Raw genomic sequence first — 25802 nt, 5'->3', positions numbered from 1 at the left:
CTGTCTGTTCCGTGTGAACAGAGCCCTGTCCCCTCTGCTCTGCCTTGCTCACCGCTCCGGCGGTTCTTGCCTGCTCTGCCTTGCTCACAGCTCCGGCAGTCTCGCTCTACTCTGACCCTTTGCTCACTGCTCCGGCAGTCTCGCTCTGCTCTGACCCTTTGCTCGCTGCTCCGGCAGTCTCGCTCTGCTCTGACCCTTTGCTCGCTGCTCCGGCAGTCTCGCTCTGCTCTGACCCTTTGCTCGCTGCTCCGGCAGTCTCGTCCTGCTCCTCTCTCGCTCACCGCTCCAGGCGGCCTTGTCCTGCTCTTCTCTCGCCCACCGCTCCAGGCGGTCTCGTCTTGTTCTGCTCTTGCTCGCCGCTCTGGGCGGCCTCACTCTGCTGTGTTTGTCCACCACATCTGTGGTTCTGTTCCTGAGTCCCAGTCTGTACTGGGTCCTATCCACTCGGTGCTCCAACCTGTCGTACCTGCCAGTACCTCCCTGCCTGCATACCAGTCGTGCTTACCAGCATCCGCCAGTCTGCATACCAGCCGTGTCTGCCTATACCCAGCAGTCTGTGTGCCAGCCTAACCTGCCTGTTCCTGTATTCCCCTGTGTGGGTCAACAGCCGTGTCCGGGGTCTGTCCTGGAGTAGCACCTGGTCCCTCTGCTCGGTTCCTCCTTGGTGCACTGGCGTCGTATGCCGTCGAGCGACCCTGGTCGGATCGGGTGGATACTTAGTTACGCCCCTCCAAGCATTCACTCTCCGGCACGGTCCAGTGGAATCACTACATATACACGCACACGCCACTCAGCCCGGGCGTGTGCATTACAGGTAGTGAACAAGACATAACCCTAACAGGCTAATTAAGGTCAGAAACCTTGGTCAAAATTATCAAAGCACACAAATCTCCAAGCGTGCCCAAACTTTTGTATAGGCCCATTTCCCTTATTGTAATTTTTTAAAAAGAAAAAAAAAGACAATATATATATTTATTTGCCTAAAATACAACTGAAATATGTCACAGGGCTCCGTCCTGGGACCTGTATTGTTCAACATCTTTATCAATGATTTAGATGAAGGAATTGAGGGTAAACTGATTAAATTTGCTGATGACACAAAGCTAGGAGGGATAGCTAATACTAGAGAAGAGAGAGAGAGGATTCAAAAAGACCTAAATAAACTGAAGCAGTGGGCAGCAACCAACAGAATGGTTTTTAACAGGGAAAAATGCAAAGTACTACATCTGGGCAATAAAAATGAAAAAAGCATATACAGAATGGGAGGAATAGAGCTAAGCAACAGTACATGTGAAAAAGACTTAGGTATACTAATAGATCATAGACTGAACATGAGTCAACAGTGTGATGCAGCAGCAAAAAAGGCAAATACAATTCTGGGATGTATTAACAGAAGCATACAGTCTAGATCACGTGAAGTCATTATCGGTCTTTACTCCTCTTTGGTCAGACCTCATCTGGAATACTGTGTACAGTTTTGGGCACCACATTTTAAAAAAGACATAGACAAACTGGAGCAAGTTCAGAGAAGAGCGACCAGAATGGTGACTGGTCTGCAAACCATGTCCTATGAGGAACGGTTGCAGGATTTGGGAATGTTTAGCTTGCAAAAAAGAAGACTGAGAGGAGACTTAATAGCTGTCTACAAATATGTCAAGGGCTGTCACATTGTAGAAGGATCATCTTTATTCTCATTTGCACAAGGAAAGACTAGAAGCAATGGGATGAAACTAAATGGGAGGAGACACAGATTAGATATTAGAAAAAACTTTTTGACAGTTAGGGTGATTAATGAGTGGAACAGGCTGCCACGAGAGGTGGTGAGTTCCCCTTCAATGGACGTCTTCAAACAGAGGCTGGACAGACATCTGTCTGAGATGATCTAGTGAATCCTGCTTTGAGCAGGGGGTTGGACCAGATGACCCAGGAGGTCCCTTCCAACTCTACCATTCTATGATTCTATGATCTTTAACAATATGCCTTTTAGAGATCATTTCATCTTCAACTTGCTTAACTGTTCACAATAACAGTGATTTTGACCAGGGGTGCCCAAACTTTTACATGCCACTGTATGTTAGTGTTACCGCGGCTGCATGTCTCATGGCTGTTAAACAGCTGTGACACATGCAGGGATTGCCTGTTTATTAGGCAATCCCTGCATGTGTCACAGCTGTTTAACAGCCATGACATATGCTGCCGCGGTGACACTAACATAGATGCCGAGCGCACCGCAAATACTCGGCGAGTACCCAAGCATGCTCACCGAAAGGGTTAACAATACACGCTCAATCAACACTACCAGGCATATCTTCGCACACGATTTGTCCCAGAGGCCTTCCCCGCAGACTTTTGTGCATGAAGAAGATATTGTGATATGACTCACTGCTTTATCTACATCCTCACCGGTCTTGCGTTGTGGTGGGAGAAGGTGTAAGCGGTACAGAGTTAGATTGGGATGGATGGAGTGCTTGTACAGTACAGACCAAAAGTTTGGACACACCTTCTCATTTAAAGATTTTTCTGTATTTTCATGACTATGAAAATTGTACATTCACACTGAAGGCATCAAAACTATGAATTAACACATGTGGAACTATATACTTAACAAAAAAGTGTGAAACAACTGAAAATATGTCTTATATTCTAGGTTCTTCAAAGTAGCCACCTTTTGCTTTGATGACTGCTTTGCACACTCTTGGCATTCTCTTGATGAGCTTCAAGAGGTAGACACCGGAAATGGTCTTCCAACAATCTTGAAGGAGTTTCCAGAGATGCTTAGCACTTGTTGGCCCTTTTGCCTTCACTCTGCGGTCCAGCTCACCCCAAACCATCTCGATTGGGTTCAGGTTTGGTGACTGTGGAGGCCAGGTCATCTGGCGTAGCACCTCATCACTTTCCTTCTTGGTCAAATAGCCCTTACACAGCCTGGAGGTGTGTTTGGGGTCACTGTCCTGATGAAAATTAAATGATGGTCCAACTAAACGCAAACCAGATGGAATAGCATGCCCCTGCAAGATGCTGTGGTAGCCATGCTGGTTCAGTATGCCTTCAATTTTGAATAAATCCCCAACAGTGTCACCAGCAAAGCACCCCCACACCATCACACCTCCTCCTCCATGCTTCACGGTGAGAACCAGGCATGTAGAGTCCATCTGTTCACCTTTTCTGCGTCGCACAAAGACACGGTGGTTGGAACCAAAGATCTCAAATTTGAACTCATCAGACCAAAGCACAGATTTCCACTGGTCTAATGTCCATTTCTTGTGTTCTTTAGCCCAAACAAGTCTCTTCTGCTTGTTGCCTGTCCTTAGCAGTGGTTTCCTAGCAGCTATTTTACCATGAAGGCCTGCTGCACAAAGTCTCCTCTTAACAGTTGTTGTAGAGATGTGTCTGCTGCTAGAACTCTGTGTGGCATTGACCTGGTCTCTAATCTGAGCTGCTGTTAACCCGCGTTTTCTGAGGCTGGTGACTCGGATAAACTTATCCTCAGAAGCAGAGGTGACTCTTGGTCTTCCTTTCCTGGGGCAGTCCTCATGTGAGCCAGTTTCTTTGTAGCACTTGATGGTTTTTGCAACTGCACTTGGGGACACTTTCAAAGTTTGCCCAATTTTTCGGACTGACTGACCTTCATTTCTTAAAGTAATGAAGGCCACTCATTTTTCTTTACTTAGCTGCTTTTTTCTTGCCATAATACAAATTCTAACAGTCTATTCAGTAGGACTATCAGCTGTGTATCCACCTGACTTCTGCACAACACAACTGATGGTCCCAACCCCATTTATAAGGCAAGAAATTCCACTTATTGAACCTGACAGTCCACACCTGTGAAGTGAAAACCATTTCCGGTGACTACCTCTTGAAGCTCATCAAGAGAATGCCAAGAGTGTGCAAAGCAGTCATTAAAGCAAAAGGTGGCTACTTTGAAAAACCTAGAATATAAGACATATTTTCAGTTGTTTCACACTTTTTTGTTAAGTATATAATTCCACATGTGTTAATTCATAGTTTTGATGCCTTCAGTGTGAATGTACAATTTTTAAAGTCATGAAAATACAGAAAAATCTTTAAATGAGAAGGTGTCTCCAAACTTTTGGTCTGTACTGTATGTGGTCCTCACTGTCGCCCTCCACACACTTAATAGGGATTTTACAGCTCTTAGCAAAGTGTTCATTAGAAGCACAACATCTGTAACATACCCCAAAGTTCTTTAGAATCTCCTTGTGTTCCTGAAGCGGTTTCTTTCTGAAGCCAATGCACTTCTTTAAGGGATGTGGCTTCTTATGCATGGGACACATTCAATTAGGATTTTCAATTGGAGCTGTTGAAGGTGTGGGAAGAACATCAGTCTTTTTCCCTGAAACTTAACTGCTGCGGTTTCTGTTACTTGAACTTGGACTTTCATACTTAGGAGGGGATGAACCAGGGCCACTGGGTGCTCCGTAGGAAAAGCTTGGGTCAGTCTTACACTCTGCAAGGTCCTTGATAAACTCACAGAAGTAGGAAAATGGAGGAAAGGAGACTTGGTTAGCTGTTTTGTATCTTGATCCAATTATGGTCCACTTTTCTTGAATATTATACGGTAGCTTGGAAACTATTAGGTTTACCCCATAAGCAGTGTCCAGGTAGCTGAGGCCAGGTAGGTGCGTGCCTGCTTTGGCCATCTGGAGCTCTATCAGGAGGTCACTGAGCTCTTGGAATTTTGAACTGTTCTTACTAGATATTTTTGGAAAATCCCGTAGATGCTTGAACAGAGAATTTTCTATATCTTCAGGACTACCATAGCTTCATTCTAGTCTCTCCCATGCAGCCATGAGACCAGCCACTGGATTATTGATGTGAATAGATCTAAGTCTCTTGACCCGTTCTGTGGATTGTGGACCAAGTCATCTGATCAGCAGATCTAGCTCTTCAGCAGCAGTGATGCCAAGCCCCCTAATTATGGTTCTAAAGGTACATTTCCAACCTCTGTAGTTTTCAGGTTGATCGAAGTTTGTGAGACCAAACTTAGTAAGTTTGCAACGAACCATGTACCTTGCAAACTCAGACATGTCATGACTTGTCAGACATGTGAAGTTTTGACCTAGGAATGCCGGGAAGTATGGTGTAGCATAAGCATTCAGTTCAGTAACTGGTGTAATGTGCAAAGATTCTGCCACGCATGTAGCAGGAATTGTGTGGCTGACCAGAATGTGATGACTTGTCTGCATATTGGCTTGCACTTGGGCTTCAGTGTATAGGGTTTGGTGAGTTACAGGGGCCTGGTACATTCTTGTGCATGAAGAAGGTTCAGGATGTAGGGTTAGCAGCCTGTTTTACTGACCTTGAATGCAGGATGCTGGCGAACAATCTGCATCCTGTTGCCTTAGAGGGATGTCTGTGCTGTCAGGAAAGATTGCTGGAGTCGGGGGTGCACTATTTTGCTTTAGTACTTAGTCTCTTGTACACTTAAAAGGGTCTTCCGTATCAAAATCACTTAAACTGATGCTGTCTCTTTGGCTCCCACTGATAGCTTGTTCCAGGACCTTTAACCTTGACATGGCTGTCATGGCTGTGGCATGTTCACATTTCTCTTCTAGGGCCTTTATTTCTGCTTTTTTGCGTGCTGCGCTGGCTTCCATTTCTGTCTTCCTGTGTGCTTCTTGCGTGCTGCTTCAGCTGCTGCGCTCGCTTCCATTTCTGCCTTCTTGTGTGCTGCTTCAGCTGCTGCGCTCGCTTCCATTTCTGCCTTCTTGTGTGCTGCTTCAGCTGCTGCGCTCGCTTCCATTTCTGCCTTCTAGCATGCTGCTTCCACTTCCATTTTAGTTTTATTTTGCGCAAAAGCGGCTTGTACCTTAGTAGCTTTGGCTTCTGCACGTGCTCTTATAAGCTGTTCGCTGAGCGTTGAAGATTTCGAAGAGTGTGACTTAGATAATTGTTTTGACTGCCTGGCGAATCTAGCAATGCGAGATGACGTCTCAGCTATTTGTACAATTCTTGCTTCTGTCTTGGCTTTAATATCACATACTATGCATTCTCTGACAGAGTTAAGTTTTTGGAAAACCTGCAACTCTTCTTCAAGTGAAATATTAAGCCTTTACAGAATTATAATGTATTAGTTTCTCTTTCTGGCATAGGTATCTGAACACAGTTGTCCTAGGGCTCCCTCTTGTGGTAGTTCGAGAGAAGCAGGCTGAGAGAGGCTTTTGATGTGACTCAGCAATTTTTACCATAAGTCTGCTATAACACAAGAAAGTTCATGTTTAATGGATTCAAAGTTCTCTCTAACTTTCCATGTAGGTTTTGTAGAATGTAGTCTTCTCACTGGACTGGGAATTAAACTCAACACATTCTTCATCTAACAGTGGATCTGGTAGAGACTGTGTAGTCTTTCCCTCAGCCATTATAATTCACAGGCAGAATGAACACTGGATGATTTCTTATATACATTGTCTATTATGGGACTACTGGAGAAAGCTGAGTACAGCGCTCGGCTATTTCTGCCTTACACTATGAATGAGTGGAAGTGCACACACTTGACCTCTTCTGCATTTAACATTATACAGGGCCCCATTTTCTGAATCAGTGGGGTCCAGTCTTTGGACTCCAGCTCTCAGTACGTTATCCCATTTTATGAATAGTCAATAACTTTCAACCCTGGTAAAATCCCTTTGTCTATAGAAATAACGGTAAGGTAAGTCTGAGCTTATTACACATTACAAAGGATCATGTACTGTAATCTCATCACTGACGTACACGGCTGAGACTGTTCAACTTGTATTTGGTAAATGTAAGCAATCATCTTGTGCCTATAGTGCTGGTCTCACAATATACCTGAACATATCTGTTTTCTGAACCAGGTTCTTTGATGGGAGACAGCCGGTGCTGGCAGTAATGGACCCCGCAATCATTAAGTCCATCCTAGTTAAGGAATGCTATACTATATTTACCAACAGAAGGGTAAGTCCTACAACCAAATCCTGGTATGATATTGTATATTTCTAGTGATTCTTGTTATGTATATTAATTTAAAAAAATTGCTTCCTTTTAGAATTTTGGCCTTAATGGCCCTTTAGAATCTGCAGTATCAAATGCTGTTGATGATCAATGGAAAAGGATACGGACAGTGTTGTCACCAACATTCACCAGCGGTAAACTTAAGCAGGTAAAATGTAGACAGATTATAAAGATGTATATACAGTGGCGACCAAAGGTTTAGCATTTTTTAGTGTGATTATTACCTCTGTCTGGTTGATGTGATGCCATTTTCTTGGTGATTTTAGTAAATTGAAAGCAAATGGTTGTCAGCTATAAGGACGAAAATTGTGCTTGACATTGTTTTATCCCTTTATGTGTTAGTTTTCAACATTTCCTGGGCCAAATGTTTTGCATATTTTGTCATGAGTAGTCGAATTTTGCCTACATTTTTTTTGTGAGTGTGTATTTTTAGGTTAAAACATGGTAAAGACAAAGCCAAATTTATCACCAGATGTCAGGAAGCTTATTATTCTGAGAGTGAAGTCAGGCAAAAGCTAAAAAGAGGTAGCTATGGAATTCAGCTGTTCTCAAAGTCAAGTGTCGCGGATATTAAAGAAAAGAAAAAGAAGGTTATCGAACAGCTGACAAACCTAGAAGTGGACGACCACGGAAAACTTCCTCCAGAGTTGATCACATTATTAAGAAAAAGTCAGTATCTGATGTCCATAAAAGTGCTGTACAGATTTTGCATAAAATGAATGAAGAATATGGGGTCAAAGTGAGTCGCCAAACTGCGATGCGACGGCTAAGAGCAGTAGGGTTGAATGTACGAGTTCCAGTCAAGAAGCCTTTCATCTCTGCAAAGGACCAGAAGGTCCAACTTGAGATTGCCAACGAACACAGCCAATAGAAAGAGGCAGATTGGTCGAATGAATCCAAGTTCAATCTGTTTGGTAGTGATGGCAAGCACTATATATACCACCCAACTGGAAAACGTAATTCTGCAAGGTACCAAACACCTACAGTGAAACATGTTGGTGGCAATGTCATGGTTTGCAACTGCTTTTCTGATGAAATATGAATGCTACCATGTACAAGGATATACTGTAGAATGTAATGCTACTACATGGTAAAACCAAAGTAGGCAAGGTATGAAAATTCCAGCAAGACAATGATCCTCAGCGCACATCCAATTTAATCAAAAATTGGTTAGCAAAGAAAAATGTTCACCGGTTGCAATGGCCAAGCCAATCACCTGATTTCAACCCTATAGAGCACCTTTGGGATGAGTTAGAGCGACGAGTTGGAGCTCGTACCCATAGCAATAAAGATGAATTGTTTGCAGATTTGCAAATGCAATGGAGCAAGATGTCTTGAGTACCCTAATGACTTCAATGCCCCGTCGGTGTGGTGCAGTAATTAAAGCAAGAGGTTATGATTAGTGATGAGCGAATATGTTCGAAATCCGATCGCAAATGTTAAATTCGACACGAATATGGCACATTCGGATTCGTGATCGGAAACGCAGGCATTTTTAAATTTTAAAATCGGCAGAAATCGGTAACATTTGGTGAAAAAGTGCAGAAAAATTATTGCTGTGCAACTAAAGTGTTTTTAACAGTTTGGCTAGCATACTACTTGTGTATGATGAGCGGGGGAACGTGTTTGATGATGGGATGGGCTGGGGGGAGAGCAGACAGAAGCTGAGAGCAGCACCATGCTTCTATTTTTTTTTTCTAACTTTATGTGTGCAAATCGTGGCTAGCCAATCAGAGCGCAGGAAGCATCCACACTGTCCAGACACAAGGGCTTGTGCCATTGGCTGCTGAAATCATATGTCCTTCTATATAAAGAGCGGACATGTTGTGTGAGCGCCATTTAATGCTTATAAGTGATCACAGACGCTGCTGCTGGATTGGAGATGTTAGCTAGATAGATAGGGTTTCTTCTAAGTCAGATAGTTTAGATAACTAGTGTCCTGTGTGTCAGTGAAATCGACCTTCCAGCAGATATTTTTTCCTTGTGCTATTACTGAGGTCCAGACAAAGACAGCAGGGCCCACGTCATAGAACTATGTTGTGCACTGCTTCTATTGTGCTCCATGCATGAGTATCCCTTAAAAAAATCAATTTTTTCACTTTCTAATGTGATACGGCAAGCTAGCCCTACTAGCCCTCCTTTCATTTTGTGGGGTTGAAATTCATCTGTATGCAGAGCTCCTGAGTGCAGAGTACAAAAATCTATTTTTTTTTCATTTGCTAATGTGATACCGCAAGCTACAGTAGCCCACCTTGTCATTTTTGGGGTGTGAAATTCAGCTGTATGCACAGTAAAAATATATTTATTTTCTGTTGCTAGCCAGAGTAAAAACTATATTTTTTTGTGTGGCAAACATGATACAGTCTGCTATAAGCCACCTAGTCCTCTTGTACCAGTCGGTGACCCCATTTCACATGTAAAGCGCCATGGAATAAATGTCGCTATAATAATAAATAATAATTATAGTACTTGTACTCTGGGTCAATCGATACACTTTCCTGGTGTCTGCCCTTAATTTGATGTGTTTTGGCAGCTTTTGGGCCCGTTTGAAGATGTATTGTATGCGTTTGGTTTTACCCCCCATTGAATCCAATGGCGTTTGGCAATGTTCGGCGAATATTCGATGAATAAATCGGCAAATATTGCAAATTTGACGATCGTAATCCTAACCGAACATTGAAACATTCGCTCATCTCTAGTTATGATACAAAATACTAAGTTATTGCATTGTAAACAATGAATTTCTCTCTGATATGATCAATAAATAGTATATGCAAAACTTTTGACAGTCAGTTTTCTTTAATTAAATGACCATACCTATATTCAAAAGCATTTTGGTTAAAATTAAGGTCTTGCATGATGAGAACTTCATGCACTTTCAATTCATCACCAGGAAAATGGCATCACAACAACCAGACAGAAGTAATCACACTAAACTTTTGGTCACCACTGTATGTATTTGCACATTTATTATGATCATAGATGAAGTAATAAGCTAAAAAATGATTTGCCTGCGGTGATTTAAGCAATTTTCCTAGCACTATAAGTTTTGTATTCCAAAAAACAACACTAGAGTAATTATGGATCGAGGAAGGGAAATGGGAAGAGAAAGCTCCTTTTTGATCTATTTTCTCAAGTCCAAAAAGTTATAAAGTTCCTCATCCGTTAGATTGTAAGACAATTTTAAAGAATGAAAATTTATAATTGTATCCAAATTGGGGACTGTAATAACTGCTGAGTAGAGTTGAGCCCCGAACACGAACCCGAATTTGAAATGCCGAGCACATTCGCTCAACACTACTGCTGAGCACTTTGATATCCCAAATTTTCCCCATTTGTCGAATGGAAAATTAGGGAGTGCAGACTGAAATATAGTTAAAGGAAGTTTATCCAAAGGATAATAGCTAAGACTAAGTTTTTGCAACTTTTTCCATAAAAGTATAGTAGATTCTATTAATGGGTGATCTGGGATTGGTAAATAATGATCTAGCAAATGAGAGATGACAAAAGAGAACTCTTGTTAAAGGATTTCTCCATACTTACCCAACAAGGCCTACCTTCCTTTATAAACCAATTTCTAATTTGTAAAATTGTTGGTATCACTATAGGCTTGGATATTAGGTAACCCAATACCTTTTTTATCTTTGGACTTAAATAGTAGTGTTTTTGCAATTCCTGCCGATTTAGCTTGTCATATAATTAGATAATTGCTTATGAAGCTTTTTAATCCAAAGATCTTGGATCAGGATACTAATTGTCCTAAAAAATATTGTAACTTCGGTAAAATAATTATTATATAAAGGGCAATTCTTGCTAACCACGAGTATTTACTTTATCAAATTTGTTAATGGAATTTTGGATCAGCTTTAAAATATTAGACTGGTTCTCATCCAGAGTATTATATAGTGGTTTTGTTATTTTCATTCCTAAATAAGGAATATTTAGATGTTTCCCAATAGTAAAGAAACTTGTTCTGGATTGAGTATCTTAGGTGGGAGTTCAATTTAAAACCTAGGATTTCTGACTTTTAACATTAATTTTATAGTAAGAAACCGAGGCAAAGTATTACTGAGGAGACAGCTGTTAAGGAATTAATTGGGTCAGTAATGGTAAATAGGGCATCTACACCTTGGGGGTCCTGGCCTGCCCTGCTGCTAGCATTTTGTCAGAGCGGGTTTTTAGTGCCGCCGGGGAAATTATAACTGATAGGCGCATCCACCTATCAACTGATAATGCTGACTCTTATAAAAATGAACAAGGGCTGGATTGGGCCAGATTTCTCAACACCACCGAATGATAGCAGGGTAAAATAAACTCAAATCCAGTGTCTTCTTTTTGGAAGGTCTATTCCCATGCACCTCTTCACACATGGGTATACGCTTCCTGATTTTGTCTATTTGCTGTTGTCCTCCTCCTTCTCCTCATCCTCCACCACCATATCTACCATATCACCATATCTACATCTCTTACAAGGGGCATTGGAGTGCCTCCAAATTTTTGACAGCCCTTGCATTCACTGCATAGGCAATAACAGTATGGGAGACCTACTTCCTAATAATGGGAACATTTTTTTCATGAGGCCCTCCTCTACGTCTCTTGAAAGGGGCATTGGAGTGTCTCCAAATTTTTGGCAGCCCTTGCCTTCACTGCATAGGCAATAACAGTATGGGAGAACCACTTCCTAATAATGGGAACATTTTTTTCATGAGGCCCTCCAGCAGAGTCTGTATCAGGAGTGCAGCAGGCAGAGTCTGTATCAGGAGTGCAGCAGGCATAGTCTGTATCTGGAGTGCGGTAGGCAGCGTCTGTATCAGGAGTGCAGCAGGCAGAGTCTGTATCAGGAGTGCAGCAGGCAGAGTCTGTATCAGGAGTGCAGCAGGCAGAATCTGTATCAGGAGTGCAGCAAGGACTGGTACGCAACCTTACACAACTTAGATTGCAGAACAGGAAGGTTCCACTAAAGCCAACCCAATAGATGGAGACCCAATCAGGATTCCCCACATTTAAAAAAATTTGCGGCAGACGCCAGCAAAGTGGCATCAATTTCACTACTGTACAAATAGTGTAAATAAGACCCACACCTCTTCCAGTACAGCCAACCCAGGAGATGGAGACCTAACCAGGAGTGGTCACATTGCCCTAAATGAGAGCCTAACATGACCGAAGTGGCATCAATGTCATCAACTACAAGTAGTTTAACGCAGACCCAAACCTGTCCCACTACAGCCAACCCAATGGATGGAGACACAATCAGAATTCTCTACATTTCCCAAAATTAGGGCCTAAAACCTGCAGCAGCAGCAACAGCAAGAGCAGGCACAGAAGCCATATCACAGACTGCAATTTCAAGAGATCAATGCAGCACACTCAAAACAACAACATCGCTTACTCTGTACAGTCTGCAATTGGGGTGCAAAAGTCCTTGGAGATCCATGACTTGTTCATCTTGATGAAAGTTAGGTGGTCTACACTTACCCGTCAAGACACTACCAGCAGCGCTGAAGACACGTTCAGAGAGAACTCTGGCTGCTGGGCATGATAAAACCTCCAAGGCGTTAGAGGCAAGCTCAGACCATTCATCCATTTTTGAAGACCAAAATGTAAAAGGGTCCAAACCCTCCCTGATGGTAATTATATTGAACTCTAGATACTCCTGCACCATCCTCTCCAGTCATTCACCACGTGTCAGACTTGTACTCTGTTGTATGAGCTGGTCTAAAAAATGTGTGAAAGGACTCAAAGAAATTGCTTCTGCCACTTACTCTGCTGATGCTGCTAATGTTTTGGCGTTGATGAACTGACGTGCTGGAGGTTGAAAGATTACAGCTGCGATGCACACTGTGTGCCTCTGTGTTATCTTGGGGAAAACCTCTATTAAGGTTGCTTAAAAGTTTATTTCGATACTCCAACATAAGCGGATCCGTTTCCAGGGCGGGAAGTATCTGGCAAAATTGACTCTTATAACGTGGATCTAATGGAGTGACAACCCAGTAGTCAGCATTATTTCGAATCCTAAGTATACGGGGATCATGTTGCAGATAGAGCATCAAGAAGGCACTCATATGTCGGGCTCTTCCAGGAGGTCCAAAGCCAGGCTGTACTGTGGGCTGCTTAACACTGATGCTTGTTTCCTCCGTCCCCTCCTGTCAACCACGTTCAAACGAGAGGGGATGATTATCCTCTTCATTCTCTGACAGCTGCTCGCCCATTACCTCTTCCTCCTCCATTAGTTCCTTGGCTCTTGCGCCTTCACTAACAGTTTGCCTAGTATCACCAAACCCCCCTCGATTGCTGTAATCCACCGTCACTTGGCATCCGCCTGTGTGACGACAGTCTGGATATTTGAGACATTGGTATCCCTTCCGCATCCTCCTCTTCTTCTGGGGCCACCACCTCCTCCTTATTCACAGTTTGATCCAGCATGTATATGACCGGAATAGTGATGCTGATGATGGCATCGTCAGCGTTAACCTCAAACATGATATGCCCCAAGTCCGTAGTGCGTTGCCCCAAGCTATACGTCATGACATACTGCGTCAGAGCTCGTTGCTACTGGCACAGTCGCTGCAACATGTGCAGAGTGGAATTCCACCGCGTCAGCACATCGCAGATCAGCCTGTTAACTGGCACGGACAAAGACCTCTGTATCGATGCAAGTTGGTGACATGAGGGGTGCGAAAGGTGGAAGTGAGCGCACAGCTTCCGTACTTTGTGAAGCAGCTCATCCAGGCCAGGATAGTGCCGGAGAAATCGCTATACCACCAAGTTGAGGACGTGAGCCATGCAAGACACATGTGCGAGCTTGCCTCGGCATAGGGCCGCTAACAGGTTCGCACCGTTATCACACATGGCCTTCCCTGGCTCTAGGTTCAGCGGAGACAGCCATTGCTCAAACTGAGCCTGGAGAGCTGCCCACAACTCTTCAGCTGTATGACTGCGATCTCCAAAGCATATTAATTTAAAGACTGCCTGATTACGGTGAGCCCTGACTGTGCAGTACGGAGGTGGTGTGTATTCACTCTGCACCCTTGGAACACATGTCTCGTTAAGGCAGAGGTTGAGTGCACAGGTGGAGGCCCTAGAGGAGGCGGAGGACGCAGAAGAAGTGGAGGAAGTGGGAAATACAGAGGTTTCTTCTGCAAGCCTTGGGGATTCCAAGATTTGTGGGGCAGCCCCTTCCCCGCCTGCCCCCACAGCCACCAGAGTCACCCAGTGCCCAGTAAGCGAGATTTAACGCCCTTGGCCATGCTTACTCCTCCATGTGTCTGTGGTGAAATGCACCCTGGCACATATAGATTTAGACAAGGAACGGGTGATGTTGTCTGCGACATGCTGGTGTAGCCCAGGCACAGCTTTCTTAGAGAAGTAATGGCGACTGGGCAACTGTTACTGGGGGACTGCGATGGCCATCAGTTTTCTGAAACCGTCTGTATCTACCAGGCGGAAAGGCAGCATTTCCATGGCCAACAGATTGGAGATGGTGGAGTTCAACCTCTTAGCTTTGTCATGCGTGGGATGAAACAATCTTTTAGGTGACTACAACTGCGTGACCAAGGGTTGACTAAGGTTCTGAGAGAGGGTGGAGTATGGTGAACAGGAAAAACTGGTGGAGCAGTGCAGGTGTTACAGTGGATTGAGAAACATGCGGTGTGCTCGGTGAAACAAACACAGCAGGCGTGTAAGCTTCTGTTACAGGTGACGGGCTGTCACTCAGCCTGACTAGAGCGGCTAAAGAACCACAGTTTCTGCAATGGGAGACCTGCGTGACAATACTTGGCATGGTAAAAGAGGAGGAAGAAGCAGCGGATGCGTTTGATGGGGCAGCTGATGGTTGTTGAGGTGCGCTGGTCCGCATTTCAGCTCAGTAAGATTCCCAGTGTAAAGAATGTTGTTTGAGCATGTGAACGTTCATGCATGTAGTAGTCAAATTATTGCAGTTTTTCCCTCTACTGAGTTTTTATCGCAAAATTTGCAGATAACGTGAGTTGGCTCATCCTTTGCAGTGACAAAAAAGGCCCATGCTAGGCAACCCTTGCTGCCCCTGCGAGCTGCAGACCCTTGACCGCTGCTGGCCACAGCTATGGTTGTGGCTAAGGATGCAGTGCTCCTCGTGCTTGTATCACTCCGTGCCTGCGCCTTAGGGCGAAATGTAACCTTCTCATCTTCCTACTCCACCTCCTCAGATGAGCTACTCGGCTGCGTGACTCTGGGTTCACACCAAGCAGGATCTTCAACCTCGTCATCATCCAATGTGTTATCCCATTCCTCGCCCTCAGAGTGACCCCTCTCCTCTTGTTGCCCTGACAGCACAGTACAGTCCGCATGAGCCTCAGGTATCTGAGTCTCATCGGGATCACCTCCCCTGCGGTTAACGTCTGGTGATGAGGGTCAGGAACTTACTCGGACCCTACTTCGTCCTGCCCCGAATCCAAGGTAAAAAAATTTGGGGCATCAGTGCAGATGCTTTCCTCCCCTTGACTCTGTGACTGTTTGGAGTATACTTCTGATGCCCATGGTGTAGAATGGGTGAAGAGTTCTACAGACTTGCCCATCTGTGGTTCGCTACAGTCAGTTGGGCAGTTGGCCAGTTGTGACGCGGGGGGGAAGCATGGGTAATTGGGGTGCCACCTCTGTGGACTGTACTGCATGTGATGTTGAGGTGGAGGAAGAAGACGAGAGGGCACTGGAAGCAGAGCTTGCCGTCCAATGGAGCACCTGCTCTTTCTGGGTCTCATCAACAAGGCGTATCGCTGTGCGACTGCCAAAGGAAGGGAGTGCAGTAGGCCGTCCACTAACATAAGTTGTCAGTTGTCTTTGGATAGGACCTGTTTGTGTTGGTTCACTAGTGCTTTCACTAACATTACCACATACCCCACGTACACCTTGAACACCAAGCCTATTCCCCCTTCCACCATGCCCTCTCTTTTTCCCACTCATGTTGGTCAGATACAGTGGTAGGAGCATGCAATTAACTAAAGAATTTTTTTTTTCCTGTGCAATAGTTCAGCACCCACCTGAATTTCAGCAACACTAAATGACAAGGTAAGATACGGCCTGCCGTATAACGTTACTAACAGACAAAAGAAATTTGTTAGTGTGCATGAGGCCGATAAAACCTACGAGATATTCTCCAAACAATTTCAAACTGAGATGTCCCCTGCTGTATTACTTTAGGAACAGAAGAATTTTTTTTTTTAATGTGGATGAGGCCAGTATGACATAGAATATATGCTCCAAAATATTTCAAACTCAGATCTAGCTAGCTGTATCACTTTACTCAGAGCAAAAAATATTTTTGGGTTATTCTGCATAAGCTCTGCGTCCAGCTGACTTTGATCGCCACTGACGTAGTAGCTGGCTTATAGCACTGTATGACTTTTGGCACAGGAAAAAATATTTTTTGGACTGGGCCTAGTAAGAGAAGTTTTTTTTTCTTACTGTGAAACCAGGACAAGTTCAACGCCACTAAAATAGGATCTGCCTTTTAGCAGACTGGATCAACTTTGCCACAATAAAAAAACCTTTGGTGGACTCTGCCTGCCAACCAAAAATATATATAGGTTTGACTGTGCGTACAAGCTGAATTTGACCGCCACTGATGTAGTAGCTGGCTTATAGCACTGTATGACTTATAGTACTGTGGACTGGGCTTATTTTTTTACTCTGAAACCACCTGAAGTTCAACGCCACTAAAATAGTATCTGACACTAAAAAAAACTTTAGTGCACACAGCTTTCAATATCACAATAGCAACAGAAAAAAAAACAGATTTGTGCTCTGCAATAAGTAGCTCTGCAGGCTGTGCAGAGCACAATTTCAACCCCACTAAATGAAAAAGGTGCACTGCACTTGCTTGATCACATTAGCAAGCGCAAAAAAAGATTCAAGGTATACTGAAACATGGAGCTCTATACCAGCGGTGCACAGCACTATTGTATGGCATGGGCCTTCTGTTTCTGTCAGAATCTCAGTACTTGCACAAGAACACCAAAAATGTGCTGCACCAGCGGTTGCAGAGGTACACAGGCCAGGAATTATCTAAACTATCTGACTACCACACAAGTGCCCATCTATCTAGTTAATATCTCTCATTACACAGGAGAACACTGAGCTGCGTCTGTCTCCAGCAATGACATGGATATAATGGTGCTGAGGGAACATGGCCGCTTTTTATATTGAGACGACATGTGATTTCTGCAGCCAATTGTAGAAGCCCTTATGTCTGGATAGTGTAGATGCTTCCTGCGCTATGATTGACTGGCCGCGTTTTCCTCAGTTAAAGTTACCGCCCACAAGAAAAAAAAACAGTGCGCCGCTGATCTGACCTGTTCTAAGCTCTCCACAGCCCCCACACTCACCTGGCACATGTCAGCACTCATCATACACTTGCACTATGCTAACAAAACTGTTCAAAACGCCACGCAAATTCGACAAACTTTTCAGATTTTAAGAAAATTTGCTCGCCTTTGCGATCACGAATCCGAATATGCCATATTCGTGCCGAATTTGAAACTTTCGAACATTTGCCGAACAAATTCACTCAACACTACTCACTGCATTCGCAATAACTGCATAGCAGAACCGCTCCTTTGTAATGGGAACATGTCATTACTGAGGCCCACCTCTATGTGTTTTCAAATTGGTATTGGGGTTTTTCCCAAATTTAGGCAGCCGTTGTACTCACTGCATACGCAATAACTGTATAGCAGAACTGCTCCTTTCTAATGGGAACGCCGTTACTGAGGTCAAGCTCTATGTGTCTTCAAATTGGTATTGGGGTTTTTCCCAAATTTATGTAGCCATTGTACTCACTGCATACTCAATAACTGTATAGCAGAACCACTAATTTCTAATGGTAACATGTCGTTTCTGAGGCCCTCCTCTATGTGACTTTAAATTTGTATTGGGGTTTTTCCCAAATTTAAGCAGCCGTTGTACTCACTGTATACGCAATAACTGTATAGCAGAACCACTCTTTTCTAATGGGAACATGTCATTACGGAGGCCCTCCTCTATATGTCTTTAAATTGGTATTGAAGTTTTTCCCAAATTTAGGCAGCTCTTGCAGTCACTGCATGGGCATTACCACTATAGGAGACCCACTCCTTTATAATGGGAACTTTTTTTTTATTGAGGCCCTCCTGTATGTCTCTTCAAAGGGGTATTGGGGTGCATCCAAATTTTTGGCAGCCCTTGCAGTCACTGAATATGCAATAACAGTATAACAGACCCACTCTTTAATAATGGGAACAACAAAGCTTAGCCTGCTGATGGCTCTCTAACAATAGTAAGGGCTGCCTGAAGGCCCTATAAAAATAGGCTTTGTGACTTTCAGAGTCCCTCCTTCATAAATGAAACAGGATGTGTCTGATCATGTCTCGCACACCACATGGGAAGATAAGGTAGTAAAATGTTAAAATGACATTTACCTGTAAATGTATTTTTCACTGTTGAAAGCAATGCAAAAGTGCAAAAAACACATCAAAAATGCTACGTGTGAACATAGCCCAAGGTGTGGAGGAGCATTTTTGATTTTGGTTGTGTATTTTACTTAATATACATGTCATTACCATGGAATGGATGTTCCTTACCATTTTTCCCAGGAAAATCCAGTATGGTTTAATTTTTGTATATTTTAATGTGAGTCCGTAAAAGTGGCGTAATACTCTGACAAAATTATTCACAGCAGTGACCTGTTCTCCATGCTGTTCCTATGTCATTTGAGCACTGTTCCCATCGATTTCGGCAATTTCTAGGCCCCCTGCAGACCACCGGGGGGACAGCTGGAAAAATGCTTGAGTTTCCCATAGACTTACATTGGGCTCGTTACTCAGGTCGAACATCCCAACTTGCTCGACTCGAACAACGAGTACCCGAGCATTTTAGTGCTTGCTCATCATTAGTAATCTCGTGTGATCTTTTTCAAGGACATTTGCTTAATAGAAACAGATTCCACTGTGTCATCACATCAGTTACGTTAAGCTTCTAATTGATTTCTTACAATGAATTTTGAATACAGTAAAATCTTTTATTCATGTTAATGTCCAGCTGTTGGATTGTGGACTTAAATAGTTCAGAAATCTCTCAGATTGAGTTGACTCCTGGTTGCCAATCAAGAGAGCATGTGTTTCTTCAGAAATTTTGGAATCATATGTACTAGTAGGATGAAAAGCAGGAGGACTCATTGTGTCCAAAATTGGGCGCTGTTTGTATGGAGAGACATTTAGAGAGATATCCTCAGAGTCCTTCTCAGTCTCTGATGCTGAATTTCCATTAGATTTTTATTTTCTTTATTATTGCTAGCCGATTTTTTTCATTCCTGGAGAGGGATTCCTCTGAGGAAAATGACCTATTGTGATCAATGGCTTTAGTGGGATATTTAGAGCCTCTTTTAGTATTGTTCCTTTGCTCTGTGTTAGTGTCTCTGACAGTGGGGTCTTTCTGAGCCTAAGCTCAAGAATCACCTGGTTGAGCCGTAGTTTGAATTGTGAGCTCTTGCGACGCGCTGCTATTTTTCCCCTGAAGGGATTTCCCAGAGTGCAGGGACTTCAGCGAGCTTCTATAAGAGTCCTTTTTGATACTAACACCACAGTTACCTGCGTGGTTATTTGCGTGGCGCTCCGTGTCACTACTGCTGCTGGGAAGTGATGTGCTTCACTGCGGGAAAGAAGTTACACTCACCGCAGCAGTGTCTTCGGATCCTCCAGTCTGCGCAGTGACTTCTTTGGCAGGATGAGTAATTTTTCTTCTGACCACCATAGATAGTTCCATGGGGTTTTGAGGGGGAGTTTCCAGGGTCCCTTGATGGTCTGAGCAGTGTGATGAGGGAAGCACTGAAGCAGGAGGGGAAATTTAACTCACATACTCACTGGCTTTCAGCTGTGGATCCAGAAATTCCTCACAGAAATCTTCTTTCTTCGATATTTCAGCTATTATAAGGTCTACATAGTCCAGGGAGGTCTCCAAATGATCCAGGAATATGCAGGGAGGTTGTAGTTGAGTGTGCTAGGTTCCCTGTCTTCAATTTAGTTCTTAAATGTAAATTTCAGGACCTCAGGCTTCAGAGCCTCAGAAACATGCGACCATTCCTGTGCACCTTCAGGCCGCGTCAACCAATATTGATATATGAGCCATATTGTCTGCACCATCTCTACATTTATACTTTATTAAGCGCCTCAGTTGTAGACTACTGGAAATTTTTTCGGGAAAATGATACATCATGAAACAAACCATTTGTTGTCATCCTTACAGATGTTCCCGATAATAAAACAGTATGGAGACCTTTTAGTTAAGAATATTCAGAAGAAAGTTGATAACAAAGAATTTCTAGACATAAAGGAGTAAGTACACAGATTTATTACAGTTTCCATGCACTACCGCACAGTTGTTACCAGATTCCTATTGGATCATTCAGAGATCCTCACTGAACTTCTGGAGTGAGTTTGCTGCACTGAAAGTAAAGGGGTCGAATAATATTGCACGCCCCACTTTTCAGTTTTACATTTTTTTAAAAAAGTTTAAAATATCCAATACATTTCGTTCCACTTCACGATTGTGTCCCACTTGTTGTTGATTCTTCCCCCAAAAAATTAGAATTTTATATCTTTATGTTTGAAGCCAGAAATGTGGCAAAAGGTAGAAAAGTTGAAGGGGGCCAAATACTTGCACAGGACAAGCATTATCTTTTTAGCTAGTACATAGGAAGTGATTTGCAGTGTAAACTTTTGGATCCTTCTCTTGTAGATGGAGAGTATGAAGGTGATACATGAGGGTATTAGGTTTATTAAGTTCAGCCGGGTATTTCACCATTTTGTCTTTTCAGCATCTTTGGAAGCTACAGCATGGACATTATCCTGAGCACATCATTCAGTGTGAATGTGGATTCATTGAACAATCCCAATGATCCATTTGTGACCAATGGAAAAAAACTTTTCACCTTCTCCGTTTTCAACCCTCTGTTCTTAACAACACGTAAGTTAATGCACTATTCAATCACATCTATTAAAGATAGATAGGCAACTTTATACCTGGTGTAAATGTTGCTGATCTTCTAAAGTCTGGAATGGGTCATTATTTGCTTCAATGCCTATCTGCTCCTGAGATATGGCCCCCTCATCTTTCTACATAATGCTAGCCTCGAGGACCACACCCAGATGGCTAAAAAGAAGACTCCTGTAGAGATGAGTTGGGAACCATGCTCAATTTGCTAAAATGACTAGATTAATATATAGAGAAGACAAGGCCATATCTCAGGAATACAGGGGCACATGAACAAAAGAAAATCAATTCCAGATTCAGCAGAACAGCAGAATTTATACCGAAAAAAAATCACATATTTATAGCAAATGACAGGTTCTCTTTAAGATCTTATGTATGATTTGGTCATATGTTGTGCAAAAACTTTATGATGATGTCTTAATGTCATACTTTGAAATCAGATTTAGTTACATTTGGCATATGATATGCGCCACTTGATTGATTGATTTACACCTCACACCAAGTATAGCCATCACTTCTTCAGTCTCCATAATTTTTCTTACAGTTCTGTGTCCATTCCTGATTCCTCTTTTGGAAAAACTGAATTTCTGCTTCCTTCCAATGAGCGTCCTCAACTTTTTTCAAGATGCTATTAGAAGCATTAAGAAAAACAGACAGAAAGGAATTCATAAGGTAAGTGAATGTGTAATTCCCTTTTCTTTAAAGTTTCTTTTATTATTTTTTATTATAAAGAATGAACAAAGGAAATTACAGGTATATGATTCGGGTGTCACCTCATCAACATCAACATATAAACAATACGCATTAAAAAGGACACTCGTTCATATCCTTAAGAGTAATCAACAATAGTAAACAGGGTAAGTATAATCCTTATCATCCTAGAAGTCTAATTATTGCAAATATCAGGATAAGTAATTGAGTTACAAGGGGGGGGAGGAAACAGTGTAGGAAAAGGTTTGTGGGGGGGCGTGGTACATGTATTTTATGTCTAAAGCAATTGATAGTCAAGTGTGTGCCTTACTCAAGGGAGACCAGATATCCGTAAAGTAAGTATGTTTTTTCAAGTCCCAACTCGCAAGTTCTTCTAGTCTACAGTACAGACCTAAAGTTTGGACACACCTTCTCATTTAAAGATTTTTCTGTATTTTCATGACTATGAAAATTGTACTTTCACACTGAAGGCATCAAAACTATGAATTAACACATGTGGAATTAGATACTTAACAAAAAAGTGTGAAACAACTGAAAATATGTCTTATATTCTAGGTTCTTCAAAGTAGCCACCTTTTGCTTTGATGACTGCTTTGCACACTCTTGGCATTCTCTTGATGAGCTTCAAGAGGTAGTCACTGGAAATGGTCTTCCAACAATCTTGAAGGAGTTCCCAGAGATGCTTAGCACTTGTTGGCCCTTTTGCCTTCACTCTGCGGTCCAGCTCACCCCAAACCATCTCGATTGGGTTCAGGTCTGGTGACTGTGGAGGCCAGGTCATCTGGTGTAGCACCCCATCACTCTCCTTCTTGGTCAAATAGCCCTTACACAGCCTGGAGGTGTGTCTGGGGTCATTGTCCTGTTGAAAAATAAATGATGGTCCAACTAAAAGCAAACCGGATGGAATAGCATGCCGCTGCAAGATGCTGTGGTAGCCATGTGGTTCAGTATGCCTTCAATTTTGAATTAATCCCCAACAGTGTCACTAGCAAAGTACCCCCACACCATCACATCTCCTCCTTCATGCTTCACGGTGGGAACCCGGCATGAAGAGTCCATCCGTTCACCTTTTCTACGTCGCACAAAGACACGGTGGTTGGAACCAAAGATCTCAAATTTGGACTCATCAGACCAAAGCACAGATTTCCACTGGTCTAATGTCCATTCCTTGTTTTCTTTAGCCGAAACAAGTCTCTTCTGCTTGTTGCCTGTCCTTAGCAGTGGTTTCCTAGCAGCTATTTTACCATGAAGGCCTGCTGCACAAAGTCTCCTCTTAACAGTTGTTGAAAAGATGTGTCTGCTGCTAGAACTCTTGTGTGGCATTGACCTGGTCTCTAATCTGAGCTGCTGTTAACCTGCGATTTCTGAGGCTGGTGACTCGGATAAACTTATCCTCATGAGCAGAGGTGACTCTTGGTCTTCCTTTCCTGGGGCTGTCCTCATGTGAGCCAGTTTCTTTGTAGCGCTTGATGATTTTTGCAACTGCACTTGGGGACACTTTCAAAGTTTTCCCAATTTTTCGCACTGACTGACCTTAATTTCTTAAAGTAATGATGGCCACTCGTTTTTCTTTACTTAGCTGCTTTTTTCTTGCCATAATACAAATTCTAACAGTCTATTCAGTGGGACTATCAGCTGTGTATCCAACTGACTTCTGCACAACACAACTGATGGTCCCAACCCCATTTATAAGGCAAGAGATCCCACTTATTAATCCTGACAGGGCACACCTGTGAAGTGAAAACCATTTCCGGTGACTACCTCTTGAAGCTCATCAAGAAAATGCCAAGAGTGTGCAAAGCAGTCATCAAAGCAAAAGGTGGCTACTTTGAAGAACCAAGAATATAAAACATATTTTCAGTTGTTTCACACTTTTTTGTTAAGTATATAATTCCACATGTGTTAATTCATAGTTTTGATGCCTTCAGTGTGAATGTACAATTTTCATAGTCATGAAAATACAGAAAAATCTTTAAATGAGAAGGTGTGTCCAAACTTTTGGTCTGTACTGTATATATTGCTGACATCTTTGAAGTCCTTCTGAGGCCGCCACTGAAAATTCTTGAGTTGCTTCTACTGATTCAACTCTTGTTCCCAGCTGTTTAATTTCCTGTCTAACATCTTTAATTTCTTTCATAAGAGGGTCTAATGCACTAGCAAGAGTTTCTTGAATGAAGGATTGGGAGATCGGCATTGAATCTAATGTACAATCATTGTCATTGTCATCTAGATCCTTTTTGGGGAGAGATGCATTTTTATTAGAAGATGCAGAAAAAGGAGTACTTGTTTTCTTGACGAATTTCCCCATCTCTCCCTTTGTGCTTTTTAAGTTTGTATTCATTTCTTTAGTTGGACCACCCCCAATTTTAACCATTTTGAAGGGATATTTGTTCGTTGTTGTATCACATTATATAGAGTTCCGTGTTACTGCCAGAAATGGTTACATGGCGATGTAGAATGTAATTATATTAGTTTGTAATGGAAAGGTAGCAGAGCCAAGAATGATGAAATTATAGCATGTGTTGTATCTTTTGGCCACACGGTGTCATCCGAGTACCATTTTCACAAAATGTACAGTTCCGATAAGAAGAGACTATGATCGCCCTAAGTACTGTTCTGATATATTATAAATAGAGATGCTTCAAATTTAATGTTTTGCAAGTGAAATATTGTTCTCTCTTTGTATAGACTAAAGAAAGTTCTTATGTTTTGCTCCAGGGCTAAAATATCAGGTTGGGGGGGAGTTTGATATAATCTACTCAAAAGATGCTTTGAAGTCTTATAAAGTTCTATAATGGTATTGAAGGCAGGCTGGCTCAATTTTGCAGGGGGGAGGCAAGAGGATGGGGGCTCTCAACTACTGCCGCACTGAGTGTTTAAGATGGAGAGGCTTGGGTACTGAGGCAGGGGCACCACCATTAGTGATGCAGACAACCCACAGAGGGCAAAGTCAGGAAGCCAGCAGGGGGATCACCTCCAAGCCAGCCGCAGCCGTCGGAGGAAACTCTGAGGGTGAGCAGCAGTTCTGGTGCAGTGAAGTGCTGCTGGAGAGAGAAGCTCTGCTGCAGCAACAAGCGCAGGCACCGCCTCACCTCTATGCCCCTTGCCGCAACTCTGAGCTCCGCCACCGGCAGGGTAAGCTGGTGTTGTCTGGAAAGTGGGCAGGCACCCTACCGTAGAGGCCGCAGCCACTTGCTGGCCAAGGCGCACATGCACCCGCTTCGATATCCGGGTCCTCGCGCAACGGGCATCAGGGAAATCTCAGGGGACCCCTCTTCACCTATGTGTCCCACGCCGAGTCCTTGGGTTCCACTGCCAACGGGACAAGCCGGCCCCAGCTGAGCGGTGGTCGGATGCCCACAGGAGAGGCCACAGCTGTGTGTTAGTAGCAGGCCGCAAGTCAATTCTTCCTCTTGATAAGGCTGATCCTGTCAAAAAAGGGTTCAAATGAAAGCTGGATGTTGGGGTGTAATCAGGTGGATATTTAATTTCCTGGATGTCTATTAAGACATGAGGATTGCTTGAGATAAAGTGTTTGGGGTTCAGAGCTCAGTCAAACATGTCTGACTTCCTTCCGGTCACGCCCCCTTGTGAATGTGTAATTCCAACTGGGAAATATATAGTGGTGGGATTCCCTCTTTGTCCTCTACCACCCATCTTGATTGTTATGGAAGGGATAAAATGTTGATATTTTATAATTCTGAGCCCAAGTTGATTTTAAAATATTGGAGAACTCCATTAATAAAAAGGCTGGGAATAATATATGATGCCACAATGTAAAAAGTAGTGAAGGTAGTCACTCAATTATCTGAGACATAGTACTAAAGTAGAATGCAAAGGAATAAGAATACTGCATCTTTGCTTGTTCTGATCTTTTCTTATGTCTTTCAGGATCGAGTAGATTTCCTGCAACTCATGGTAGATGCACAGTCTAGAGGCAACAGTACAGGAGAGTCAGATCATGGCTATAAAGGTATGAAGGCTGACTTTCCGTATCTTTCTTAAATGGTGTTCCATGTGGCCTTCAGACGCTATTGGGCTTTTACACATTAGAATTTTGCTAGAACCTATTATAAAATAATTTCGTGATACAATGTACA

The 25802-nt window shown here is 42.9% G+C and overlaps 1 protein-coding gene across 5 annotated transcripts in view; it reads left to right on the top strand.

The window, feature by feature from the left end:
* The window catches only part of LOC141156752 (cytochrome P450 3A29-like), a 93285-nt gene that overhangs the window by 57582 nt on the left and 9901 nt on the right, over positions 1 to 25802 (top strand). For all 5 annotated transcript variants that reach the window (XM_073643139.1, XM_073643103.1, XM_073643120.1 and 2 more), the window contains 6 exons: positions 6837 to 6936; positions 7028 to 7141; positions 20245 to 20333; positions 20816 to 20964; positions 21536 to 21663; positions 25594 to 25675. In XM_073643139.1, coding sequence (XP_073499240.1) covers positions 6837 to 6936; positions 7028 to 7141; positions 20245 to 20333; positions 20816 to 20964; positions 21536 to 21663; positions 25594 to 25675 — 662 coding nt within the window. The remainder of the gene's footprint in view (positions 1 to 6836; positions 6937 to 7027; positions 7142 to 20244; positions 20334 to 20815; positions 20965 to 21535; positions 21664 to 25593; positions 25676 to 25802) is intronic.

Source organism: Phyllobates terribilis, unplaced genomic scaffold, assembly GCF_046119375.1.
Source record: "Phyllobates terribilis strain yellow unplaced genomic scaffold, ASM4611937v1 Scaffold_1__5_contigs__length_1240528914, whole genome shotgun sequence".
Taxonomy (NCBI): Eukaryota; Metazoa; Chordata; class Amphibia; order Anura; family Dendrobatidae; genus Phyllobates; species Phyllobates terribilis.
This window is presented reverse-complemented; position numbering and strand designations above follow the sequence as displayed.